Raw genomic sequence first — 23,758 nt, 5'->3', positions numbered from 1 at the left:
TTTATACCAAAGCAGCATGCTCTTCGCCTTCACCACAACATTAGTTTTGTGATTCGTCCGTTCTCTGTCAGAGTTATTTAATAACTCGTACAGTATTAACCTTTTTTTTTACACATTTTCATTATGAGATTCATCGTATATTTAGTATTTAGTATTATGAAAATTCCAAATAGAAATAATCGTATATAAATATCTGAACTTTTATAAAATTCTAAATAAATATTTGAACTATAAAATTTTTAAATAAATATCTGAAATTTTCAAAACTTTTATATAAATACCCAAACTTTTAAAAATTTATCAAATAAAATAATTTTCGTTGACGATGTTAATCGACTGAATCATCAATTTTCGTGGGATTCCGTTATAAATTAAACAACGTTATTGGATTTTGGTTTTATTTAGAATTTTTTTAAAAATTTAGATATTTATATGGAAGTTTCGAGAAGTTTAAGTATTTATATGAGAGTTTTATAGTTTAGATATTTATTTAAAAATTTTATAAAAATTTAGTTATTTATACGAGATTATGCCTTTCGAATAATATAATTTCTCCGCTCATTTTCTGTATTTGCAGTCTGCAGATATCGTTAATTGCACCAAGCCACTCTCCCTCTCCCTCCACACTTCTATTTCTCTCCACTCACATTCACTACCTCTCTCTCTCTCATAGCCATGGATAGTCCGACAAGCGTACGCATTGCCGGAAAACCGCCGGTGGTCCTATCTCCGTCTGCCTCCAGCTCTCCGGAATTTGAGTTCTGGCGTCTCACAAACCCGTCATCTCAACCCGACCCAGATTTCATCTCCGCCGACGAGCTATTCCTCGACGGCGTCCTCCTCCCTCTTCACCCCCTCTCCGTCAAACCCGCCCACTCGCTCGATCCGGATCCTCCTCCCTCCGGCCCGCCTGCTCCTCTCGTCACTGAACCCGAGTCTGCGCTAAAAGCGGAACCCGGAACCGGGCCCGAGTTGACCCATGAGTCGCTGGTTTCCGGGTTCACAGCGTCCAAGCGGTGGAGAGATATATTTAGGAAGAACGATAATAAACCGCCGGCGAAGAACGGAGAAGACAAGGAGAAGGAGAAGGAGAAGGAGAGCAAGAGAAGGGAGAAGAAGAGCCAAACCGGGTCGGGTGCGGGCGCGGAGCTGAACATTAACATCTGGCCGTTCTCGAGGAGCAGATCCGCCGGGAACAGCGTGATCCGACCCAGAATGTCGTTTGGATCTCCAGCAGCCCGGAAGGTGAGCAGCGCCCCGTGTTCCCGGAGCAACTCCGCCGGAGAGTCCAAGTCAAGGAAGTGGCCGAGCAGTCCGGGTCGGGTCGGGGTCCATCTTGGTCGGAACATCCCTGTTTGGCAGGCCCGTCGCGGAGTTCCCGCCGGGAAAACTGTCTTCGAGCCGCCGGTGGGGCAGAGCTCCGGCGGGAGGGGTGTGAGAGGCAAAAGGGAAATTAGCGAGGCGAAGAGGGGTAAAACGGTAAATGAGAACCACAAAGCGAAAATGCTGAATTTGAACGTGCCAACGTGCATCGGTTATCGGAGTCGGTTGGGCTGCCAAAGCAACGAGAGTGGAAGTAGCAATAACCGGAGTGGGAATAGCAACATCGGGAGTGGCAATAGTAACAACCCCAATGCTACCAACACTCTATTCGGTCTGCGTAATCTTTTCATTAAGAAGGTTCATTAACTTATTTTTGTTTTCTAATATATAATTTTCTCTTCAAACCCTCGGCAGATAATTTTGATGTTGTGTGAATCGGAAGATCCTCGTGTATTTAGCTTATACTGTAAATGCATAATCTAATCCTTTCATTTAACCATGTAATCAATTTATATATGAATTTAAGTTATGGTTTTTATTAATTATAATGTTATTTCAGGAAGGATAAGTAAAGGTTACATTTTCTTTAATTAAATGTCAGTCCAAATTTATTAACTTCTCTTAGACCAATTTTAAAAAAAGAGAGATCGGACAAAGCAATTTCTAGCCAATAACCGGAACACAATAGATTGTAACCGGATAACAAACGGTTATTTGATGATAACCGCCCTAACAGAACCATGCTCAACATGTATTTCATATGTTCTGTAATATTATATATAGATATATATACACACATATACTTTTTATATGTGAAATTAATACACCGAATTGAGCCGAGTCGGTGGGGTTTTCTTTCTCTATAAACCCTTCGATCCCACGCTTTGAGTTTTGGGGTTCTGTGTGCAAGTATTTCGATGGCAGTTCTGGAGCGACTGGTTCGGACAGCTCGAGCATGGCGCGGATCTCTGTCTGGTCCCATAGCCATGGACCCTTTGCGTTCCCGCGCGCGGGTGTTTCGTCACCGTTCCTATCGGAGTACGAATCTTTTTGTTTCTTCCCTTTTATTCAACGATTTGTCGGAATTTCTGGAGTTCTCCTGAGTTCGTGGTTGTCAAGTTTCGATCGGAGTTGTTTGATTGTGTGAATTGGCTTATTGATCAATGGAGTGGAATTTCGTTGAATTTGAGCGCAAAGTCGGAAGATTTACGTGTCATCTATCACGTAACTTCATTTTTCATCTTTTCTTATGATACGGCTTCTCAATTGTACTCAGCATGATCCGTCATCCGATGTTTGATTTGGGGTTTTATTAACTATGATCGAGAAAAGGAACATTTCGGTTCTCTATACTTTCACCTCAGTTTTCTTTTGTAGAAATAAGTCTGTCGAAGTTGGATTGAGCTATCTATTCAGTAGGATCACTGAGGTTTATAGATGGGCTTGAGTAAAGATTTGCAGTAAGCGGTTGTCTGCTATGCTGGGTTCTGCAGGAACATTTGAGCAGAATGACGCAGTTGTTGAGGAATTCTGGAGGTCTTACAACACCCGAAACGGTTTTCGCTGTGTTTCCACGATGACCCCTGCAGTTGTGGGTTCTCTCTTCAGTGTTGGAGCAGTAGGATTGGCTTATGCTGAAGCAGATGAGGTTCTTAACGAAATCAATGTTTTGGTTTTCATTTTTTTCTCTATTTCTCGCTGATAGATTTGTTTGTGCCAATGAATGGAAAGTTGGCTCCTTGAAATGCTTTAGTGACCGTGATTTCTTTTGTTAAGGAATCGTCAGAATCTTTTACATGATCACCTGAAAATGAACTGTCGATTTATCAATGCTAAGGATTGAATTTGTTAAAGGATACAAGAACTTTTCTGGTCAAGCCTTCATTCAATGTCCACTGATGTAGTATCGATGTGTTTTTACTTCCTTTGCTGTCAACAAATACCTAACCTCTTGCAGGCTGATGGCAAGCCTTCTTCTCCAAAAGATTCCACAGCAAACTATGTGGACATGGCCAAGAAAGAACGGGCTCGAATCGAAGAGCTTCTCAGGAGTAAAGAAATGCATCACGGTTCTATCCCACGGTTTAATGTTGCCATTAAGGGCCAAAAGGTTGTTCCAATGATATCTTATCCCATTTGAGTTCTTGCATGTAGATACACCTGTTTTACAATTTCTTCTTTATTACTTCCACTACCTATACTTTTAGGCCTGCATATTCAGGAAGGATTCAGTGTAGAAAGAGGCTGACAAACATGGAGCATGCATTATTTTAATGTTTTTTCTTAGGTTTTAAAGTTTTTTTTTTCTGGTATTGAGTAGAATTAAACTGCCACTTTACTCCCAATGTTTTATGATACACAACCTTTATGATACATAAGCGTGTTAACAGGATTCTATATTGTAGACTACCATTAAGTTCCAAATACCTCCTACTTGTGAAGTTGCACAATTAATTGCAAACGTTGGTTCCCAACTTGGTGTGAAAGTAGCAGAACGCCCAAGTGGTTCGGATATGATATTGCGTGCTTGGGACAGGTAACATTGTCTAATATATCTTGTTCTAGACAATATTACAGTAGAAGCTGCTATTGCTTCCATTTACAACCTGAGCTGCCTTGAAAAGATATGCTGAATCACTATTCCTTGTTGTACTCCAGTTCTGTTGCTTGGCAATTAACACTTCGCAGCCCGCAAAATAAGAAAGAGTTAGGAGGGATTGAGGATGATTCTGATGAAGATTTGTGCATTCTTATCTTTGGTTCCCTAATTAGTTCTGACAAACCGGTCAGTGTCGCTTCACTCTGGTTTCTTGCTCTGTGATAACTGAAAACTGTTCATTTTGGTGGGATTTATTTACATGATTTCTGAAAAACGTATAGGAAATCGAGTTCATAAAGAAGGGTAGATTCACTGATGCTGAACTTGAGGCATTTGTTTCTGCTTTGCAACTAGCTGGTACGAAAGTGGGACACAAAAAGGGAATGGAAACTAAACCGGATGGGGATAGACCACGTGCTCCTCCTGCAGACAAATCTATTTCTCAGTTGGAGTCGATGGGAGTGAGAATCTATGGAGTTAATGAATCTCTTGAGAATTCATCCAATGAGATAACATGGGACACTATAGCTGGGTATCATCAGCAAAAGCGGTAAGTAATTGCGCGCTCTTGTCCCCTTCGTTTACATCAAATTAACATGTTATGTAGTATCTTTGTCTACAACTATTACCATAGGCATCTATGTTTTGAACTTTTGATGTGCACGTCTGAACTATCATCATGCAGAGAGATAGAAGATACAATACTAATGTCTCTTCACAGTCCTGAAGTATATGATGACATAGTACGCGGTACACGGTCCAAATTTGAATCAAATAGACCACGGGCCGTGCTATTTGAGGGTCCACCAGGTTAGCCTTGTGAACTGTGTTAGAATCAAGTACGAAAGGGTCTATCAACCTGTAATGAGCAAAGAAAGTTCTTTACAACTTATTTCTTTATTGGAATCAGGTTTTAATTCAGAAGAGTATGGAGTTTGAAACTGATTTCAATGTTCTTTAAATTAGGAACTGGGAAGACATCATGTGCCCGTGTTATTGCTACTCAAGCGGTGAGTAGCCAACTATCTTCTGTTATCATTACAATTCAGTCAACATTTTAGTGAACTATAGCTTCACACTTCACACATGCAATAGCTTTCCATGGTGCTGTTTTGTGGGTCTGATGAAAAGATTATAGCTTAAACAGTAAAGGGAAAAAGTGCCAAGACCTGAATAGACTTCATTTCTTATGGATTGACAACTGTGTCGTAAAACTTACCATTTAGGTTTGCAAGAATCGGCATTCAAAACAAGCATTATTTTCCATTGCTAGGGCATCCCATTGCTGTATGTGCCACTTGAGGCTGTTATGTCCAAGTATTATGGTGAAAGTGAGCGCCTACTAGGGACTGTATTTTCGTTGGCAAATGAGCTCTCCGATGGGGCAATTATATTTCTCGATGAGGTGACGAGGTTCTTTTTTTTCCCCATTCGTATCCTTTACCACAGTTATTTTTATTATGATCTTACCATTGTCGCATCTTATTCACGTTCCAGATTGATGCCTTTGCTGTTTTGCGTGATACTGAGATACATGAAGCAACACGTAGAGTTTTGTCAGTATTGCTAAGGCAGGTAAGAATACAGAACAGTGGAGAGATAACTAAATAGGTTTCAGACAATTAGCAATGTTACATCTCCTGAGAAATGAATCTGTAGAAACAGACTGCTACTCTTTTTTTTCTCTTGAACTGTCAACACCTTATGAGAAATCATTCCAATTCATCTGGGACATTGTATATGTGCAGATTGATGGATTTGAGCAGGACAAAAAGGTAGTTGTCATCGCTGCAACCAACAGAAAACAAGACCTTGATCCGGCTTTGATAAGGTAAAAGAATACCCCTTGGCCTTGCAACTTTGTGACCACGATTGATTCTGACACGCTGACTCGTGTTTTGTGTTTCGTTTATGCTTTTCTAGCCGTTTTGATTCCATTATTACATTTGGCTTGCCGGACTTCCAAACTCGTCAAGAAATCATCACCCAATATGCAAAGCAACTTACAAAGTCTGAATTAGTCCAGCTTGCTCAGGCCACAGAAGGGTAAGCTTTTGTTCTTCTTACCACGTTGAGATGTGTCTTTTTATCGATGGTCGAGTTTAGATTTTGTCTGATATCTTTCGGGTTTAAGTTTCCATCTGTAATTCTTCCATCGACTCGCTTTTAGTTCCCGGTAATACATTTCTATTCTGATTCTTGCCCCTCTTTTTTTCTTTTTCTTTTCTTGTTCTATGTACAGAATGTCAGGCAGGGATATTCGAGATGTATGCCAACGAGCAGAACGAACATGGGCTTCAAAGGTAAACAAGCGTTTTCACCCCCACCCTCTTCATATAACTTCTAAACTTATCGACAAATTCACATGCTTTTTTTATACGATTGGGTATAGTTGATACGAGGACAAGCCAGAAAAGCCGACGGAGGAAAAGAAGTGTCTCTACCGCCATTACAAGAGTACCTGGAGAGCGCTGAAGCTCGGCACAAAGCTTTGCTCAGCGTGAAAGAGCAAAGGGACGGAAGTATCTCCTCACGTTCCAGGAAACCTCTGTTAGATTTCAACTGAGACAGTGATCCGTTTCCGTGGCATTATCAGCAGAGACATGATGTAAGTTTTCATGTCATATAACTTGCATCTTTGCTTAGGATTCAAGGAAAGATTGAACAACACTTTCCCCACAAATTGATATACAGATTTGAACACAATGATAAGATAACTACTGTTAACAGTTTCAGAGTAGGCTTCTTCTTCTTCTTCTTCTTCGTTTAAGCTTTAGGCTTGTGAATTCCAGAATATCAGGTTAAGTTGGAGAAGGCTGAAGAAGAGTAAACTCAAACTCAAACTCAAGTCCCTGCATCCAGACAATATCATCGTCACTTACTTCTCCTCTTCACATGTTTTCGTTTTCATCATTTAGAACAGCCTTAAGATCTCTAATCAATGTTTTTATAATTTATAGAATGAAAACTTGTTTTGTGGTATCCGTATTTGGATATTTCTCCAATAATATATGGAAAGGGTTCTCGAGTTTTTCACCTGGTGGAGGTCGAGGTCGAGGCCTCCTGTTCTTGGACCGATGATGATGACGATGATCTCTTTCTCTTACTCCCAACGCCGCCGAAAGGCACAGCCTTCAAGTGAGTCTGCATAACCATCCGAGTCAACTCGGTCTCCATTTCTAACCTCCTCTTCTCCGCTTCCCTTCTCGCAGCCTCTCGTGCCTTCGCCATCTCCATCTCTGCCACCTCCATTCTCAGCAGCGAATCCGACAATAATCTGATACTAGCTGTGATTCCATAGAACTGTGTGTCAGAACCCTGACTCGACTCGGTTCTGGATTCCATAGAACTCTGTGTCACCTCGTCGGAGCTTTTTGGAACATTGGACCCATCGTTATCGGACGTGAAACCGTCTTCAGACACGTGTCCCATTGATGCCGAGGCTGTCTGGCTCCGGCGGCTTTGTCGGAACGTCGGTGGCTTCGCCATGAAGATGGTGGTGCTTTGTATTGTTTAGGCAGAGAGAGAGAGAGAGACGAATGTATGTGATGCTATTCTCTTGGTAGTTTATTATGTTCCCAGAAAGCGTTTTTTTTTTTAAATTAAAAAAAAAAAGTGGTTCCACTTTGAATGATGACTGCTTTTTGAGATTTTTCACTTTGGTTGCTTTGAATCGATGCCAAAATGATCTCATAGGTTAATTTTGATTCTGAGGGAAAATAATTCGCTTCCACTAGTGGTTGTGGTTGTCGTTGGGTCTACTTCAAAGTTCGTATCATTGTTGTTAGGGGTGGTCAATTCGGGTTTCGGTTCGGGTTCGGTTCGGTTTTGGTAAAAAGTTCAATATTTCAAAGAAATTGTCGGTTATTCTCTCGGTTTTTTCGGTTAATTTTTATTCGGTTCGGTTCGGTTTCGGTTTTTCGGGTTTAAAGAAATCATAACCGTTCGGTTTTGATGTCGGGTTCGGTTCGAGTACGGTTATGTCTTATTCGGTTCGGTTCAGTTCGGTTATTTGGTTAATAACCGAAATGGTCACCCCTAATTGTTGTTGAAGTATTAAAAAAAATTGTATTTTATACATCAATATATTATTTTCAAATGATATAATAATATATACATCAATAAGATGTTATTAGCAATAGGTTTTCAAGATCTATCCTTATAATTTAGAGACTTGAGTAAAATTTATAGTATACAAGAAAAATTCACTCGTTTACTATGCCAATTTGATGTATAATTATCGTGTTAATTAATTCATTAATACAACATGGTATACATACTATTCATTTCATTGTCCCAGTAGCTATGCAGAAGCGTAGGGTACACGCGCTCCGTTGACGCGTAGCATTTATTAGCCTTCCTCTAATGTATTGATACCAAGCGTCACCTAAAAAACACATCTTTAGATTCCTGATGTCTTGAGCTGCGTCTCTCTCGCTGTCGCTTCCTGAGTGCCTCTTTTCTTAGGTTCGTGTTCCGATCAAGCATCGAGAGGTATGTCGTCGAAGGACAAGAAACCGTCGAAGCCGGTCGGAAAGGCCGGTGGTATCCGTACACTTTCCGATCTGAACCGAAGGTCTGGGCCCGATTCCGACAGCGACTCCGACGGACCTCAAGAGTACTACACCGGTGGCGAGAAAAGGTCTGTGCTTAAACCCCACGATTAATGATCCGAGTTTTCGATTTTCCCGGCGACCCTATTGATTGCACGTGGTTGTAATGTTTAAAGTGAGGATTTTTGTGTGGATATGATTGGATCTGGGGGTGGGATTGGATTATGATGGTATGCGTAACTATTCATCTATTATCATTTACCAGTTCAATGTTTCTGGTGGAATGAGAAAAATGAAAGAGGATTCAGGATTAGGGTCTTATGATTGATCGAGAGTTGTTGTTCCGCAAGTTGTCTTGTCAGATTCAAATGTTTCAGGGATTCCTCGGAATTCTGTCCGTGAGAAATGGTTTGAGAGCGGATGAGTAATTGGTAGTGATTTCCAAGATTCGTAATTGCAGCTCGGTCTTGGTGGTGATGGAGTTGCCGCCTCTGTGTTGGATACTATAGATAGATAGAAGAATATGAAAGAAAAGAAGGGTCCCTGACTTATTCATTTCATTTATCCTTTCTTAACCTTTGATTTCTGTTCATGTTTCTAGCCTAACTGTGTATCTAAATTGTTGATTTCTGTTGAAACTGGCTGAGATCTTTACCTTTGATTCCTGCAGTGGTATGCTTGTTCAGGACCCATCAAAGAATAATGATGTGGATGAGATATTCAATCAAGCTAGGCAATTAGGAGCTGTGGAAGGACCACTTGAACATCCCTCGAGTTCTAGAAGCTTCACCGGGACTGGGAGATTGCTTTCGGGAGAGACTCTGCCATCGGCTCCACAGCAGCCCGATCCTGTTGTTCACAACATTGTTTTCTGGTCCAATGGTTTCACCATTGATGATGGCCCTTTGAGGAGGTTGGATGATCCAGAGAATGCTTCTTTTCTAGAGGTGGAAATGGAATCTATTTTGTTCTGCTGCGCACAAATGAATGACTTCTCATGTTTCGACTTATGTTTTCTGTTTGAGGATGTTAATTCAGTTTTGTTTTTTGGTTTTTTGTTATTTCTTCGATGATCTATCCAATGTAGAGTATTAGAAAGTCTGAATGCCCGAAAGAGCTTGAACCTGCGGATAGAAGGACGCCCGTTCATGTCAATCTGATGAGAAGGGATGAGAAATGCCCAGTGAGTCCCTTCTACTCACTCCTCAACCCATTATTTGTTGAAGTGGTCGTGCATTTTATATCGACTGGCTTTTCTGCTCAGATTAACAAACTGAATTATCTTCCTTACACCGAGCTTTTTTTGCATACGAACATTCCCAGGCAAGGTAGGTAAGGTTATGTACCAATCACCCGTCACAAAATGTTTTAGTTGCCATTCTTTTTCGGTTTTCTAATGTAACTCTCGTGGAAGCTGATGAATGATGTTACCGGAGTTTTCTTATGTTTTCATCGTGCATATATACGATACAGAATTCAGGGCGTATGCCTCAACCCATACTTCAACACTAGGAAACCCTATTCACCTCTCTTATGACATTGTTTTCTCGTTGTAGGAGCGGGAGAAACGCACAGTCCCATTTCAGGGGGTCGGAAGGACTTTGGGAGGGAGCAGTTCATCAGCAAATCCCGAACCAACACCCATCTCATCAGACAACATCGGCCAGACAGCCCCTTCTTCTTCTTCCAGTCTTGTAGTAGATGACAGCCTTCCATTAACATCAATCCAGCTGAGGTTAGCGGACGGGACACGCTTGGTGGCAAAGTTCAATCACCGTCACACCGTTAATGATATTCGTGGTTTCATCGATGCTTCTCGGCCCGGAAACCCCGGTAACTACCAGCTCCAGATGATGGGATTCCCTCCGAAACCGCTTACTGATGTTTCTCAGACCATTGAAGAAGCCGGGCTTGCAAACTCTGTCATCATCCAGAAATTCTAAAAACCTCGAGAAAAATTCGTTTTCCCGTCTGATCAGACAACATTTTAATGGGACTGTGATTGTATCAGAGAGTTCAGACATAAGTGTTGCTGCTGGTTTTGTAAGAGGGGAGTCTCCATGAAAACATCTATTCTCTGCTTTGCTTTTGAAATGCTCTTGTGGTGTGTGGAAAGATTAAAAATATTATAATGGATAATGATGTTACCTTTGATTAGTATCATGTTTTATTTGATTAATTATACATATAATTTGCTTAGCTAATGACTCTGCTAGGTCATGAGTTTCTGAAATAATTTAGGCCTCCTGTAAATTTAATCCCTTTTTTCTTATGGAATTTTACCCATTAACACTTTAATAACCTGACATTAACCTTTTTACGCTTCAAACTATGCATTGATATTATTATTTTTCCTGTGGTACTTACGAATAAAATAAATATCTAAATTGGACTGTTCACACCCAAAACTAAACCATTTCTTATTTTATTTTTTTTAAAAAAAGTGAGTGATATTTGTTCGTAGAAACGTCAAACGTTCATAGCAAAAACTGAAATAAATTATGCTTATCGATGAGAAAAAAAAAAAAAAAGATGAATGGATAGAAAATAGACTTGAAAAATTTACAGAATCTGGGATTTGGCCAAAAATTAAAAGCCTTACCATTTAATTCCTTTTAAAGAAAAAGGGAAAGAATTTGATTGCCCCCTATGCACAGTAACATTCCCAATCTGCTAATGGCTCATCTTCTCCCTGAGAGAATCTAGGGTTCCGGGATTTATTTCTTCGTCTTCCTTCCGTTTGGGCTCCTGGGATTTCTTCCTCTTCATCAATCTCAGCTTCCAATCTTCCGGAAAGTTCCTGCTTTTTCACTTTTCAAGGGAGGGAAATAAAAAATCGAGCTTTGCCAGTCTCTTAAGCCCCAGATTCCATGGCGAAAACTCGACCTGGTGTCGGCTCCAAGAGCAAGCCAGGCAGGAGGGAGCTTGAATCGTACACCATCAGAGGCACCAACAAAGTTGTCAGAGGTATTCAGATACAATGCCTTTTTTAAATCAGTGAATTACTTGTTTCAAACGTATGCATCTCTTCTGCATTTTTTTGGGTATGTGTAAATAGATTTACACATACAGAGAATAAAGTGATTGTTCGAAGCTTAGGTGTGGTAATGCAGGTACTCTTGTATTCTATGCATATGTATCTCTTTCGTCTTTCTGAAGTATACGCATTTGTATACATGTGTGTGTATGTATATATCTGCAATTAGAGGGAAAAGAGATGAAAGGTCCTTCAGGTGTGTAAATGTGATAGACCTACCTGCCCCATGGTGGGCGAGTGGTACGCGCTCCTGATGGCCGGGTCTCCTTGAGATAGCTAGGCGCAGGTGGTGGCCGGTTCGAATCCATGAGCGTGTAGGTGGGATGCAATTAATTGCAACAAGTCGGCCCATCTGCTCAGGTTGGATCTAGTTGGGCCGAACACCCGGTGAACTACCCTGATTACCAAAAAAAATGTGATAGATGGGTGAGTTAACGTTGATTCAAAGAAGGTGTCTTGTCTGAATATGTCACTGCTCGAAGAAGAAAATACCTTGGCAAGTATAGTGAAAGTGAACTTAAGCAGCTTTCAGGTTTGTTGTCTGTATGCTTTCTTAGATGCTTTAGAATCATACGGTATAATTTGTACTCGTTGGTGTGGAAAAAGGATCATCTTTTACAGTTTAATCTTGTGATTGTGCCTTTGTATTCTCTACGTGTATCAGAGCAAATTTGTTCCTTCATAATCACATCCAAAAATGTAAAGTATTTGGCATATATTTGGACTTGTGGCCATGGTGGTGATTGTGCATTTGTAATTGATATGTGTATCTGAGAACAAATTCTTGCCCTCATACCCACTTGTGGGCTTGGTGAGTGATTAGGAGAATTTCAGGTTTTAAGGTTTATGTATTATAACCATTTTCAGGTGTTTCTATGGGGAAAACACCAATTTTTAATTTGACACTTGGGAGTTTTTTTTCAATTAAAGCTAGGGAATGATCATTATTATGAGTGTTTTTTGCAGTGGGCGAGTGTGTGTTAATGCGTCCATCAGATGCTGGTAAACCACCGTATGTGGCACGTGTGGAGAAGATTGAAGCAGATGCAAGGAACAATGTGAAAGTTCATGTTCGATGGTATTACCGTCCGGAGGAGTCTCTTGGTGGTAGGAGACAGTTCCATGGAGCCAAAGAGCTGTTCTTGTCCGACCACTATGATGTTCAAAGCGGTCACACCATCGAGGGGAAATGCATTGTTCATACCTTCAAAAACTATACGAGGCTTGAAAACGTTGGAGCCGAGGATTATTATTGTAGGTTTGAGTACAAGGCTGCTACCGGTGCATTTACTCCTGATCGAGTTGCTGTGTAAGTAAGCCAATATAGAATTTGAGTAAGAAATACAATTTTGTTTCCTCTTTTAAGTTGATAATCTTGTGGGTTCTCTTATTTCTGAAGGTACTGCAAATGTGAAATGCCATATAACCCGGATGATCTCATGGTGCAATGTGAAGGTTGCAAAGACTGGTAGATGTTCATATTCACCCTTTTTATGCTTATCCTTCAATTTAAATGCTCTATTAGAAAAATAGTTCCGGAATTTAGTTATTCTAAAGCCAAGAACCCTTTTTCTTGAGCAAATTATGGATTGCATAAATGTAGGTATCATCCTGCGTGCGTTGGCATGACTATCGAAGAAGCAAAGAAGCTGGATCACTTTGTATGTTCAGAATGCAGTTCTGATGAGGACATTAAAAGATCACAGAACGGGTTTACTTCGTCCCCGACGGATGATGACAAGGTGAGCGATCTTTCCTCCATTTTAATCCTATTATCAACATCTTTGGTATATTATCCTCTGACTTCATTTGGAGATGAGAGTAAAATTACCAAACCAAAATGGATGAGTTCAGAAATTGTTCAGCTGAATAAATCATTCACCCAAAAGTTTAACTTGGAAGCTGTGTGGCAGTGAAGATTAGAAGAGAAGGGCTTCTTCCTATTGAACTGAATGTGAAAATGGATGACTCGTGTGTGTGTTCAGGTGGAAGCCAAACGTAGAAAAAGATGATGCGGGATGATCATGTGAAGAAGGTGGAGTGAATGGTGAGTCAACTAAGCTTCTTTTGGTGCAGATTTTAGTTCGTAGTTTGTAGGGTTTTTGCCTTGTGTGTTGATGCTGTCCTCTGTTTTCCCGAGAGAGAGAGAGAGAGTTGTATAGCCTTTCTTCATTTCAAAATTTAGGCACTTCGCGTGTGGTGTTTGCTGTTTATGTCTGAGAAGACATGAACTGGAAAGGAAACATCAAAATCTGGCTCTCGTGTGTTGGAAACTGAACTGTTAGTAAACCGGTTTGAAGTTCTGACGTAAACCGCTTGTGTAATGATACATATCATGACATAAACATTGATTCGGGTCTAAATTTCTCAAACTTATTCAGCTGCGACAAATATCCGACAAAAACTATGTACCCACTTCTGTTCTTTTCCCTCAAAACTTCCGTAAGCAAAATAATTACATAAAATTTCAATCTTGCACGAAAAAGAAGGTATCTTGGTTTGGATTCTTGTCTTGATGAACTTCCAACGGCAAAACTTGATCGAGTTCTCTTCCGTGGGATTCGGCTGCTCAGAAGGAAAAGTCGGAAGGTTCGTGTTCGGGTGTCCGATAAGAAAAACCAGCGTCGTCGCTCGACCGTCGCTTGATGACGCTTGCCCGCTGAACCAATCTCACCAGCTGCTGCACGACCTCCGACATTGGTGGCCTGAACTCTGGTTCGGGCTGTGCAGGAGATTATATCGACGGTTACTTTGGAGAATTTTCTCGTTGAAAATACTCTGCAATGTCTTGTTAGATATGTTCTTACCTGAATACAGAGGGCAATGATATCTGCAAAGCGGGAAAGGGACTTGGCAGGGTACATGCCATTCAGAGCAGGATCCACCATTTTCGACAATGCGTCTATGTCGTGAAGCTGCGGTGTCGCCCATCTTACCAGCGATTGCTCCGATCTTGGCCTCGAGCTATTTCACACACCACCACGTTCAAAACTCCGATCTGAGCACATAAGATTCGGGAAGAAAACGATAAGGATTAGTCAGTCACCTGTCGAGGGGCTTCCGACCAGTCAGGAGCTCGAGCATCACTACACCGAAACTGTATACGTCGCTTTTGACAGTGTAAACTCCAGATAACGCAAACTCAGGAGCGCTGTATCCGAATGAACCCACCACCTGAGTGGAAACCTGCAACTCATTACCCAAACCTTAACCCTCTTAGAAAATGAAAACGGGCCATGGTATCATCTGATCTCGGGTATGTTTTCATTCTTTAATACCTGTCTCTCGGTGTTAGGCGTTAAAGCCGCTAAACCACAGTCGGACAAGTGAGGGTTAAGCTCTTCATCTAGTAATATATTCGCCGACTTGAAGTTTCTATGTACAACGAAAGGCAAGCAAACTTCATGCAAGTACCTGAAACGATGGCGAGCCAAAGAGGTTAGTAAACACGAAAGACGAGCTCCCGAATACGAGAAATGTTGTTACGTACTCTAAAGCACGGGCAGTTCCAAGCGCAACTCTAACACGAGAGTTCCAAGTCAGAGACTTGCTTCTATCGTCGTTCAGATGAAGCATATCATCGAGGTTCCCGTTAGAGATGTATTCGTAGACAAGAAGTCGCTGTCCGTGCTCGGTGCAGTATCCAGCCAATGGAACGATGTTAGGATGCCGCAGACGTGACATACTCGAAACAGCTTCTAGAAAATTATCTTCTTCTTGCAGTGAAAGTGCTGCATTATCAATCTTCTTGATCGCCATCGTCTGGAAACACATAAATTCATACAAAAGTATTAATCTTGTTAAACTTATTCGAAAGTATATGACGGGAATTAAGTTACCTTTCCGTTAGAGAATTCTGCTCGGTAGACACGGCCAAGAGAACCTTCACCGATGATGTTTTCTTGGCTGAAGCTGTTTGTTGCTACTTGGAGAGAGGCGACGGTATATTGGGAAGCAGTGATGGGCGATCTTGTTCTATTTACCGACCCGTTTTTCAAAACCCGATCAACCATTACCGGAGGCGGAGCCTTCACATCTGCAACCGCAGCTACACTTTTCAACCGCTGTTCTTGCATCTCTGTCGTCACTTCACAGCATACAGTGTAAGACATTCAAGAAAACATCGGTATCGTCTTATGGACAGCTTAGTGTTTAGATTACAAGAAAGAGTTCTGCCTAGTTCTCAGATTTCCATGCTCAAGAACAACCTGAAATTACTGATATAGTCGGTTGATACAATTCTAAAACCAGATTGAGCTCACAGCCCTCAGATTTCTGTCTCCAGATAAATGAAACTAAACCAAGCTCAAGATCCTTAATTTCATGATCCATGCTGATTAGTGATTGTATCGAAGCAAATGTTGATTTCTAGCGTTGAAAACTGATTAATAGATAACAAAGTTAGATGAAACGACATACCGATTGATCCCCCGAGAGGGAGATTTCCTTGAGAAGGTCTTGTAACTCTGACTTTCCTTTTGTTCTTCTGAATGAACAAGATGAATACAAGGGCCAGAATTCCAGCAACAAACAGACAACCGAAAACTATGCCGGCGATTGCTCCACCAGACAAACCCGTATCCGTGTCTGAAGATTCCCCGCTGGAGACACCGGGTTTCTTTGAACCCGAGCGACTCCGCCTTTTATGAGATTTTTCGGGTTGAGGAGATGCAGGGACATTGTCAAAGGAATTGCCATCATATCTGTTTCATTTTAGAAACACAATAGCAGTTCTTGAAAACTGAAACTGAACACAACACATCATCAGAGAAACTTCCAATTAAAGAAAACTTACATGAAGGTCTGAATGGAACTAAGCTTCTCAGGTACTGATCCATTGAAGTGATTGTTGGCAACATTTCTGACAATGAAGTATAAGGCAAAACTTAGGATTTGATGATAAATATCAAAATACTAGGTCGTTCCACATGCAAAAGAACTTACAGAGTGGTCAAAGGCAACCCCGAGAGGACATCGATAGAACCCGTCAACTGATTGTTCTGAACATAGCTGTCACAAATTACGATATCATATCAGTCCATCAAATGCAACTCAGTGGATTTCAAGGATGGGTTTTTTTGAGTTACTCACAGAACAGAAAGTTTGGTCAGTGTACTAAAGGAGCTCGGAAGATCACCGGTGAGGTTGTTATGAGAAAGGTCCCTACATCATCAGGTCAAGACATTGCAATACAGAATGTAAGTACAAAACCAGATGATACAAACTCACTAGAACTTGCATGGCTTAAGTAAGAAATCTTACAAGGTGGAAAGTGAATCATGGGTACCAAAGATATCCCCTATGGACATGGAGAGAGAGTTATGACTCACATTCCTGGACAAGGGCATGTCAGAGTTGGTACAATTAAGAAAAAAAATTAAGGTCAGATTGTATGGTTTTAGAAAGGTAACTCACATGTATGAAAGAGAAACCATGGTGGATATGGAATATGGAAGGTTCCCACTTAGGTTGTTTCTTGCAAGATTTCTGCATTGCATTGCATATATCCATATGTACAGTCAGCTTCAAGTTGCAGATTGAAAATTAAAATCTTCAGAACTCACGTAGAGAAGGAAAGATTACAACATCAATAAGCAGAAAAGTATTACAGGCTTGTGAGATTCGGCGGTAACTGATATGGGATTATGTCATGGATGTTGTTGCCATTGACATCTCTGAAAAAAACACAAGTGAAAGACAGTTACAGAACCAAACTGAAACAGGAAAACAGATCAAACAGCAACATAGATGAAGGGAGAAACATCTTGTCATACAAATTTCGCAGTGACATTAGGTCCGAGAGCAAGTATCCAAGGGTACCCGAGACTCCTAACTCAGATATATCTCTGCGAGAATCATAATAACAACAAGAACAAGGAGGAAATTGAACACAGTAATTCCTCAATGCCAGCAGAGAAAAAAAAAGGCAGAATCTGAATAAATATCAGAACTTTACATAGAGACAACTGCTGAGCCCTCACAAGTAACCCCTTTCCATGATTCACCACATGGATCACCACCTCCGCTTTTCCAATTGGTGAGCTGTGAAGGACTATTCAACGAAGTGTACAACACCTGAAGAGCTTGAACTGCAGAACGACCAGATGAGAAAAAGGAAACGGATCCAAAACCCATCATCTGTCACGATCTTTGATAAATCTATGATATTTTGGTACAGAATTATTCAAGAAGGGGATAAAGGTGAGATCTTGACAGCTTTTCCATAGAAATGATAAGTAGCCGAACTGGGTTCTGCAGCTGATAACTGCTTTGCATGATCCATGGAAAGATGTGTACATTTTGGTACAAGAAAGTTCGCAACTTTGGAAAAATTTTCCAGCATTTTCTAGAGGGTTCTATCTATCGGGACCAAATATGACCAGACACAACATCATTTGGGTCATTGAACTGTAGCTTTCGGCTTCACATCCCACAATTTTTTTCCGGCAGTTTCTAGGGAAACAGACAGTGTCAGCACACCTGATAATCATTTAATCATCAAATCCGCATCAATGCAAAAACCCTCACTTTCCCGTTGTTCCCACATTATTTGATTTGTTTTCTCGGGAACCAAACAGTTTCAATGATTTTCTTCTGAAAACAAGACCGATTCAATAAAAAAAAAGATCCCAAAAAGTAAAATCAAATAACTAATCTCCATCACAGAGCACAGAGCTCCATCACAAAACAAAGATCACCCAATAGAAAGCACAAAAAAAAAAGAATGGCCACAATGAGAAGAAAGAAAAAGCAGCAGAAAAGCATTTCAACACATACCATCGGATGGATCAGTAGCACAGTGAACAGAAGAGAATCCCAAGATCCAGACAACGAGGAGAAACAAGAAAAGGAACAAAGCTCTGTCCCTGCAAGCCATTAACAATGTCTTAAACTCTAGTTAGCTTTCGCCGCTGGATTTCCGGGAGTTGCGTCGACGATCACGCACGGCGAAGTCCATTGTAAAGAAGAACCGCCATTGAAGCACCGGAAACGAAGGACGAAGGAAAGAAGAAAGAGACAGAGACAGAGAAGAAGACGAAGAAGAAGGAGAAGAGAAACAGTGGGTGTTGGGGTCAGTAGTCAGAGGCATCGCCATTAAAGAAAGGGACAGGTAGAGAGAGAGAGAGATTCCAAGCGTAGTCGAGTTATGAAGAGAGAGAACATTTCAGGTATTTTTTTTATTTTTATTTTTCAAATATTTTAGTCCTTGTTACCGTAAAAAATTAAATAACACATAAAATTTACCAAATTATGTGTTTCATCATGAATTCAATTCACAACAAAAAAATCACACAGTTAAATAAACTTATATTAACCTCGGAGGGTAAGATTCTGTGGACATTTAGTTACATTGGTAGATAGAATGATGTCTAATTATATACTCTCTTTTCTTCCCCACAATTTCTTATTATTATAGTATTATATATATAATTATGGAAATATGATTAGACCGTCCACGCTGACTCCTGCCCTTCGATATTAATTTCAATATTTAAAGGGAATGCTTTTACGTGATGCTATGAATCATTGATGTATAAACTTTTTCGATATTTTTTCTTATACGATTATGTTACCGTCAATGGCATCTTTACAATGGTGTTTGCTTTAAAATTTAAAAACATGATCAAACATCAATATTTTTCTTTTTTTAATTCTACCAAACTTTTTTTTTATTTATGCACATATTATTTGAAAAATATATTTAGTCATTAACAAATTACCTACGAAAATACAAAGATGTGGTTATATATATATATACACTTATACATATATATAAATGTGTGTGTGTATTTTTTTTTACTTATATATTTATTTGTTGCTAATGCAATTACGCAACTCCATGTCATTTATGAGACCAACTACATATCTGGCTCGATTAGAGCAGAATCATTTAACTTTTCAATATACATATACTAAATATTAAATATTTGAAAAAATATTTATATTTTATTATTTTAACTCAAATTTAGTATCATATCAAAGTAAAAAATAAACGTGAAAATTTTAATCATCTAATATATATTGTAAAAATAAAATAACATCAAATCTAAATATATGATAATACCAAATTAATATTTTATAATATTTCATATTTTAATTCTCTGGTCGAGAAAATGTGTATGAAACAAATTAAGAAAAAAAAAGTACATATAACAATTGGGAAATTGTATCTATATGGGTGGTGGTATTTCTTGGGGAGTCGGTGTGTGACTTGCGTCTGTGTCGGCGAGAGGTTATTTTTGTTTTTTCCTTTTTCTAACGAGGAAAAAAATAATTTAAATAATGTTATATAATATACATATGGGGGAATAAAAGAGTTTTCCAATAATTAATTAAATATTCATTTGAGCTGGGTTCCTTAAGATTAACGTCGCAGTTGGGTTTTACTAAGAAAAATAATTAAGAAAAACGAGATATTTGACTTCGTCTTGCTATATTTTGTTCATTATAATTACTGATATTTGTTACATTTGATTGTTATTCTATAATATGGAGAATAAAGTCAAATAAAAGAATATATATATATATATATCGTTCAAATCATTTCCAAGACACCATTCGTATCATATACCATTCATCATGTAATACATAGGACACATTATCCAATTTAAATACTATAAACATTTTAATATTTGAACTATTCTTAATTTCTTATAATGTATTTTGTTATTAAAAATATCCATATGTTTTGTACACTAAATTTTGAAGATTGTTGTTGTGTTATACTTGTTGAGATATACCGGATCTTGAAGAATATTACGAGATATATCATATAATGAAGATCTTATCAAATCCGAAAAATATATATTTAAAAATATTTAAACATATTTTTCAATACCCAAATCATTTTTTAATATTATTTTTTGAAAAGATTTGAGATATTAAAATACGAAAAAGATTTTATATATTAAAATATGTAATAAAAAAAATTAAACATATTTTATTATATGTTATTTATGATATTGTTGTGGACATGACGCTTCTTTCACTCAATTAAACACTGAATTATGTCTCGAGAGAGGCATTGTAATCGAAAAGAATATAAATAATAAAATAAAAAGAAGTTCGAAAGAATTCCGAATTTCACATTTCGACAGAATAAAAAGGCACCAAGTAGAGAACAAAAGAGAGGAGACATTTATTTTTGGACAAAAAAAAAAGAGAAAAAACATGGGGGAGGAGAATTTGTGAAAAAGACACCACTCGTGACAACACATCACCATTATGTTTTCCCTGTTGCCCTTTTTCTCATGTGCCATTATGTGTTTTTTTTTGTTGCAATTCCTTATGAAAACAAATATTTTTTAAAAAATTATGTTAAGGCGAAATAGATTCAGATATCGTGGATCCAATATTAAAGATTGTTCAAATGGTGAAATGTAATAACCAGATATAGTTATTTTTTATCCAACCGTTTACAATGTCATAAAACCTTTTTATTTTATTTTTTTTATTTCAACATAGGTTAAGACTGTTATATGCATTTATTATTATATGTCGCATTATTATAATTGTTTTATTCATTTGCAACAGTTATGAAGAAGTTGGGGTATTAGGGTAAGCCATGAAGCACCAAAAAAGATTGCTTGTTCGTAGTCTCAAGTGAATGAACTCAACTCCCGTGATCTGCCTGCCTTAGATTCTCTCTGACACCAATAACAATCTCGAAACAATATCTTAATTATTAACCACAAAATTAAAAAAATGATATTTAATTACTTTTTTACAATTTTTAAGGGCACACAATTCTATGAAATAATCAAGACTCGTCAATGTAACTAATATTGGAAGTTATACAAGATATTCAAATGAATAAATCATTTTGGTTATGAGATGGGTTATTACGTCTTATGTAATAATGTGTTAAGCTCGCTATTAAACAATAACTAATTAAAGTGGTTAAGAGTTTATTAGGGAATGTAAAAAAAAAGGGTACGTAAAATAATAATCACCTTTCGTTCCAAAAAAAGCCCATTAAAAAGCCCATTGGGCTTTCGTAATGAATCGCAATGCTTTTCCAATGGCTTTAGGAATATGAAACGATGGATTTGAAAGCTTGGAAATGATCGGAGAAGTTGGTGTTTTGGAAAATGGTATAATTAGTTTTCATATATACTGAACTTTTGAAATTTAACTAATGCCTTGATAAATAAGAATGATAATACAATTGTTAGTCTATTGGATTTGTAATAGATTGCCCATCATTCTGTTGTTAATGATTTGTTTAGATGCATTCAACCGTTGAATATTTCGTATAATAGAAAATTTATAGTTTTTTTTATACGGATTGTTCTTACCAATTTGTATGGAAATAATTTATTGACTTGAGAACAAAAACACAATTTTTGTTTTCAAATCGATGGAGACATATACCATACCCCTATTGATTGTTATGCAGATCCATCCACACCCATATATACACTCCCTCACACTATGTATATATATATATGTATATATACATAATGTGTATACATATATGTATTAATGCAGTTCGTTCAACTAGATCCAACTTGATATTCGCGAGGCTCCCATGGTCAAATTTCGCTTGATAAATATGACCACCACAATTATATCCAAACAAATTTCTCTATAATCCATTTTGCTTATCTTATGTGTAATCTCATATTCTACGTATAATTTTCAATTTCATTGTCTTTTTATCTTGATTCTATCAATTTATTCTTATCCAATCTAAATTCAACGAGATTTTTTTTATGTGACTTGAACTTTTCTTATTCTCAACCATAAGTCTATATAAAAAAACGTAATAATTAATTAAAAAACGTCATCAATTTATTCTCATTTAAAAATGAAAATAATCTAATTAAGAGATGAATACTTGTATATAAACCATGTAAAAAAAAATATTTCACCAAAAAACAAATAGGAGGGACCAATGGCACGTCAAAGGCATATATTTTGAACTGAATTCCGAATAAAAAAAATAGATAAAATCATATATGAATATGAATTATGTCCCAAAAAAAAAACATCACAAAAATGATTGTTAAGGCGCGTGGAAACGGTCATTACATTGCCAAATACTTCAGATTATAAATATACACACATACACACACAATCAAATCAACAACTCCCACTACTAAATATAGTAATATGCCTTTTTTAAAATACACAATTTGGCAAAATTTATTGATTATTTTATTCAACCGGGCAAGCTTTTCATCATGATTCCTATTTCCCTTCTTTTTCTTATTTAATTCTAGGGCACACTGAACGAGCACCTCACCCTACTTTTAAAAAAAAAAATATATATAATGAAACTATATATTATTTATCTCTCTAATATCGAATTTTGTAATTTTTTAATGTAATTATAATGGAACAGTTGGATTAACGTACAAATTGGTCAAAGTCAAATTAGTAAAATGTTTTGCGGTAGACTCACACGGGGTGCACGCGTCACGCGTGCTTTAAATGCGGGCACGTCGACTGCATGTCTTATCTTCCCGTCTCAACAGCTATTGGCGCGTGTGTTCACTCGCTTATTAAGCGCGTTATATGGAAAGCTTTTACGCCCGTTACAAAATCCATGTCCGAACTAACCGTTAGGCTGCTCACAGCGTGGCAAATTAAGTAGTAATAATAAATTGTGGCATTTAACAAAAGATATATCACATCAACGGTCCTATTCTCAAACAAAATTTAAAAGGGTTAAAATACTATTTGGGGAAAACAAGTTCAAATATACTAGCAGAGGCTGTGGGACAAAATTCCAAAAAATATCTTAATAACTGATTTTATCTATGACTATATAAAAAAAGAATTTTTAGATTTTGCATTACGAACATTTTATTTGTTGATGAAATAGTGAAAGCTATGAATTCCAATGTATGGATTGGTCATTGTAATTTGTAGAAAATAAACCCACTTCTTTTTCCCTAAAGAGGGTTGAACAATGAATGTCGGCAAACCACCATTTTCAAATTATTGATAATCACATTTTATTTTATTTATCATCTAAGAGGAGAGAAAATTAAGAAAAGACATGTGGATATTATCTGTGGAATATTTTTTTTATTAAAAATTAAATAAATAAAGCATGCGAAGATATTTTTAAGAAACCTACATAATGATTTTTTCCCCTTGGGTTCACTGGCCGACATTCAAGATTTTTATTTTATTTTATTCTTAATTATCTTTTATGATTCGTCGTGGCCTTTACAAAAAGCCAAAATGTAAAGGGCAAAAAATATATAAAAAATAAAAAATCTATATCGTCGTGTA

At 38.0% G+C, this 23,758-nt stretch overlaps 6 protein-coding genes across 9 annotated transcripts; 4 read left to right on the top strand and 2 right to left on the bottom strand.

Annotated features, from left to right (window-relative positions):
* The first annotated feature begins 569 nt into the window (after positions 1-569).
* On the top strand, positions 570-1,865 carry LOC104813445. Its single transcript, XM_010541025.2, has one exon. The coding sequence runs from the start codon at positions 676-678 to the stop codon at positions 1,687-1,689; it is 1,014 nt and encodes a 337-aa protein (XP_010539327.1). The 5' UTR covers positions 570-675; the 3' UTR covers positions 1,690-1,865.
* A 289-nt stretch (positions 1,866-2,154) lies between these two features.
* On the top strand, positions 2,155-6,958 carry LOC104813427. 2 transcript variants are annotated; one of them, XM_010541014.1, is made up of 15 exons: positions 2,155-2,361; positions 2,817-2,971; positions 3,281-3,433; positions 3,729-3,859; positions 3,982-4,108; positions 4,204-4,472; positions 4,608-4,732; positions 4,889-4,932; positions 5,196-5,327; positions 5,420-5,497; positions 5,671-5,753; positions 5,846-5,968; positions 6,165-6,225; positions 6,315-6,530; positions 6,715-6,958. In XM_010541014.1, exons 1-14 carry the CDS (start codon positions 2,241-2,243, stop codon positions 6,486-6,488), a joined length of 1,776 nt encoding a protein of 591 aa, XP_010539316.1. In that variant the 5' UTR covers positions 2,155-2,240; the 3' UTR covers positions 6,489-6,530; positions 6,715-6,958. The 2 variants fall into 2 exon arrangements, with proteins under 2 accessions (XP_010539316.1, XP_010539308.1); XM_010541006.1 differs by lacking the exon at positions 6,715-6,958 and having other exon boundaries at positions 6,315-6,657.
* On the bottom strand, positions 6,549-7,528 carry LOC104813440 (uncharacterized protein At4g22160). Its single transcript, XM_010541016.2, has 2 exons — positions 6,960-7,528; positions 6,549-6,774 (listed from the first exon to the last, which is right to left on the bottom strand). The coding sequence occupies exons 1-2, from the start codon at positions 7,409-7,411 to the stop codon at positions 6,696-6,698; spliced, it is 531 nt and encodes a 176-aa protein (XP_010539318.1). The 5' UTR covers positions 7,412-7,528; the 3' UTR covers positions 6,549-6,695.
* Positions 7,529-8,291: 763 nt separating this feature from the next.
* Positions 8,292-10,629, top strand: LOC104813423 (plant UBX domain-containing protein 4-like). Its single transcript, XM_010540993.2, has 4 exons — positions 8,292-8,564; positions 9,146-9,422; positions 9,563-9,658; positions 10,032-10,629. Exons 1-4 carry the CDS (start codon positions 8,419-8,421, stop codon positions 10,416-10,418), a joined length of 906 nt encoding a protein of 301 aa, XP_010539295.1. The 5' UTR covers positions 8,292-8,418; the 3' UTR covers positions 10,419-10,629.
* Positions 10,630-11,042: 413 nt separating this feature from the next.
* Positions 11,043-13,824, top strand: LOC104813414 (chromatin remodeling protein EBS-like). Its single transcript, XM_010540981.2, has 5 exons — positions 11,043-11,442; positions 12,479-12,821; positions 12,912-12,980; positions 13,116-13,254; positions 13,498-13,824. The coding sequence occupies exons 1-5, from the start codon at positions 11,346-11,348 to the stop codon at positions 13,522-13,524; spliced, it is 675 nt and encodes a 224-aa protein (XP_010539283.1). The 5' UTR covers positions 11,043-11,345; the 3' UTR covers positions 13,525-13,824.
* A 24-nt stretch (positions 13,825-13,848) lies between these two features.
* On the bottom strand, positions 13,849-18,620 carry LOC104813393 (protein STRUBBELIG-RECEPTOR FAMILY 8). 3 transcript variants are annotated; one of them, XM_010540953.1, is made up of 16 exons: positions 18,290-18,620; positions 17,469-17,601; positions 17,287-17,358; positions 17,122-17,187; positions 16,928-16,999; positions 16,775-16,846; positions 16,604-16,675; positions 16,457-16,522; positions 16,308-16,373; positions 15,932-16,215; positions 15,352-15,599; positions 15,003-15,274; positions 14,791-14,926; positions 14,559-14,698; positions 14,320-14,476; positions 13,849-14,234 (listed from the first exon to the last, which is right to left on the bottom strand). In XM_010540953.1, the coding sequence occupies exons 1-16, from the start codon at positions 18,387-18,389 to the stop codon at positions 14,082-14,084; spliced, it is 2,109 nt and encodes a 702-aa protein (XP_010539255.1). In that variant the 5' UTR covers positions 18,390-18,620; the 3' UTR covers positions 13,849-14,081. The 3 variants fall into 3 exon arrangements, with proteins under 3 accessions (XP_010539255.1, XP_010539262.1, XP_010539270.1); XM_010540960.2 differs by having other exon boundaries at positions 15,352-15,590; XM_010540968.2 differs by having other exon boundaries at positions 15,352-15,548.
* Between the last annotated feature and the right edge of the window lie 5,138 nt (positions 18,621-23,758).

Source organism: Tarenaya hassleriana, unplaced genomic scaffold (assembly GCF_000463585.1).
Source record: "Tarenaya hassleriana unplaced genomic scaffold, ASM46358v1 Cleome1, whole genome shotgun sequence".
NCBI classification, from domain to species: domain Eukaryota; kingdom Viridiplantae; phylum Streptophyta; class Magnoliopsida; order Brassicales; family Cleomaceae; genus Tarenaya; species Tarenaya hassleriana.
The sequence above is the reverse complement of the archived record's forward strand: the minus strand, read 5'-3'. Positions and strand labels throughout refer to the sequence as shown.

Excerpts from the sequence above, each read along its gene's own strand:
- LOC104813427 (XM_010541014.1), top strand. The coding sequence starts at position 2,241 with ATGGCAGTTCTGGAGCGACTGGTTCGGACAGCTCGAGCATGGCGCGGA. Across the intron at positions 4,933-5,195 it reads GTGTTATTGCTACTCAAGCG|GGCATCCCATTGCTGTATGT; the intron begins GTGAGTAGCCAA and ends TTCCATTGCTAG. Across the intron at positions 6,226-6,314 it reads AACGAACATGGGCTTCAAAG|TTGATACGAGGACAAGCCAG; the intron begins GTAAACAAGCGT and ends GATTGGGTATAG.
- LOC104813440 (XM_010541016.2), bottom strand. The coding sequence starts at position 7,411 with ATGGCGAAGCCACCGACGTTCCGACAAAGCCGCCGGAGCCAGACAGCC. Across the intron at positions 6,775-6,959 it reads TCGACCTCGACCTCCACCAG|GGACTTGAGTTTGAGTTTGA; the intron begins GTGAAAAACTCG and ends GTCTGGATGCAG.
- LOC104813393 (XM_010540953.1), bottom strand. The coding sequence starts at position 18,389 with ATGGCTTGCAGGGACAGAGCTTTGTTCCTTTTCTTGTTTCTCCTCGTT. Across the intron at positions 15,600-15,931 it reads CCCTCTCGGGGGATCAATCG|TGACGACAGAGATGCAAGAA; the intron begins GTATGTCGTTTC and ends TATGCTGTGAAG. Across the intron at positions 14,477-14,558 it reads GGTCGGAAGCCCCTCGACAG|CTCGAGGCCAAGATCGGAGC; the intron begins GTGACTGACTAA and ends TGTGTGAAATAG.
- LOC104813423 (XM_010540993.2), top strand. The coding sequence starts at position 8,419 with ATGTCGTCGAAGGACAAGAAACCGTCGAAGCCGGTCGGAAAGGCCGGT. Across the intron at positions 8,565-9,145 it reads TACACCGGTGGCGAGAAAAG|TGGTATGCTTGTTCAGGACC; the intron begins GTCTGTGCTTAA and ends TGATTCCTGCAG. Across the intron at positions 9,423-9,562 it reads AGAATGCTTCTTTTCTAGAG|AGTATTAGAAAGTCTGAATG; the intron begins GTGGAAATGGAA and ends TATCCAATGTAG.
- LOC104813445 (XM_010541025.2), top strand. The coding sequence starts at position 676 with ATGGATAGTCCGACAAGCGTACGCATTGCCGGAAAACCGCCGGTGGTC.
- LOC104813414 (XM_010540981.2), top strand. The coding sequence starts at position 11,346 with ATGGCGAAAACTCGACCTGGTGTCGGCTCCAAGAGCAAGCCAGGCAGG. Across the intron at positions 11,443-12,478 it reads CACCAACAAAGTTGTCAGAG|TGGGCGAGTGTGTGTTAATG; the intron begins GTATTCAGATAC and ends TGTTTTTTGCAG. Across the intron at positions 12,822-12,911 it reads ACTCCTGATCGAGTTGCTGT|GTACTGCAAATGTGAAATGC; the intron begins GTAAGTAAGCCA and ends TTATTTCTGAAG.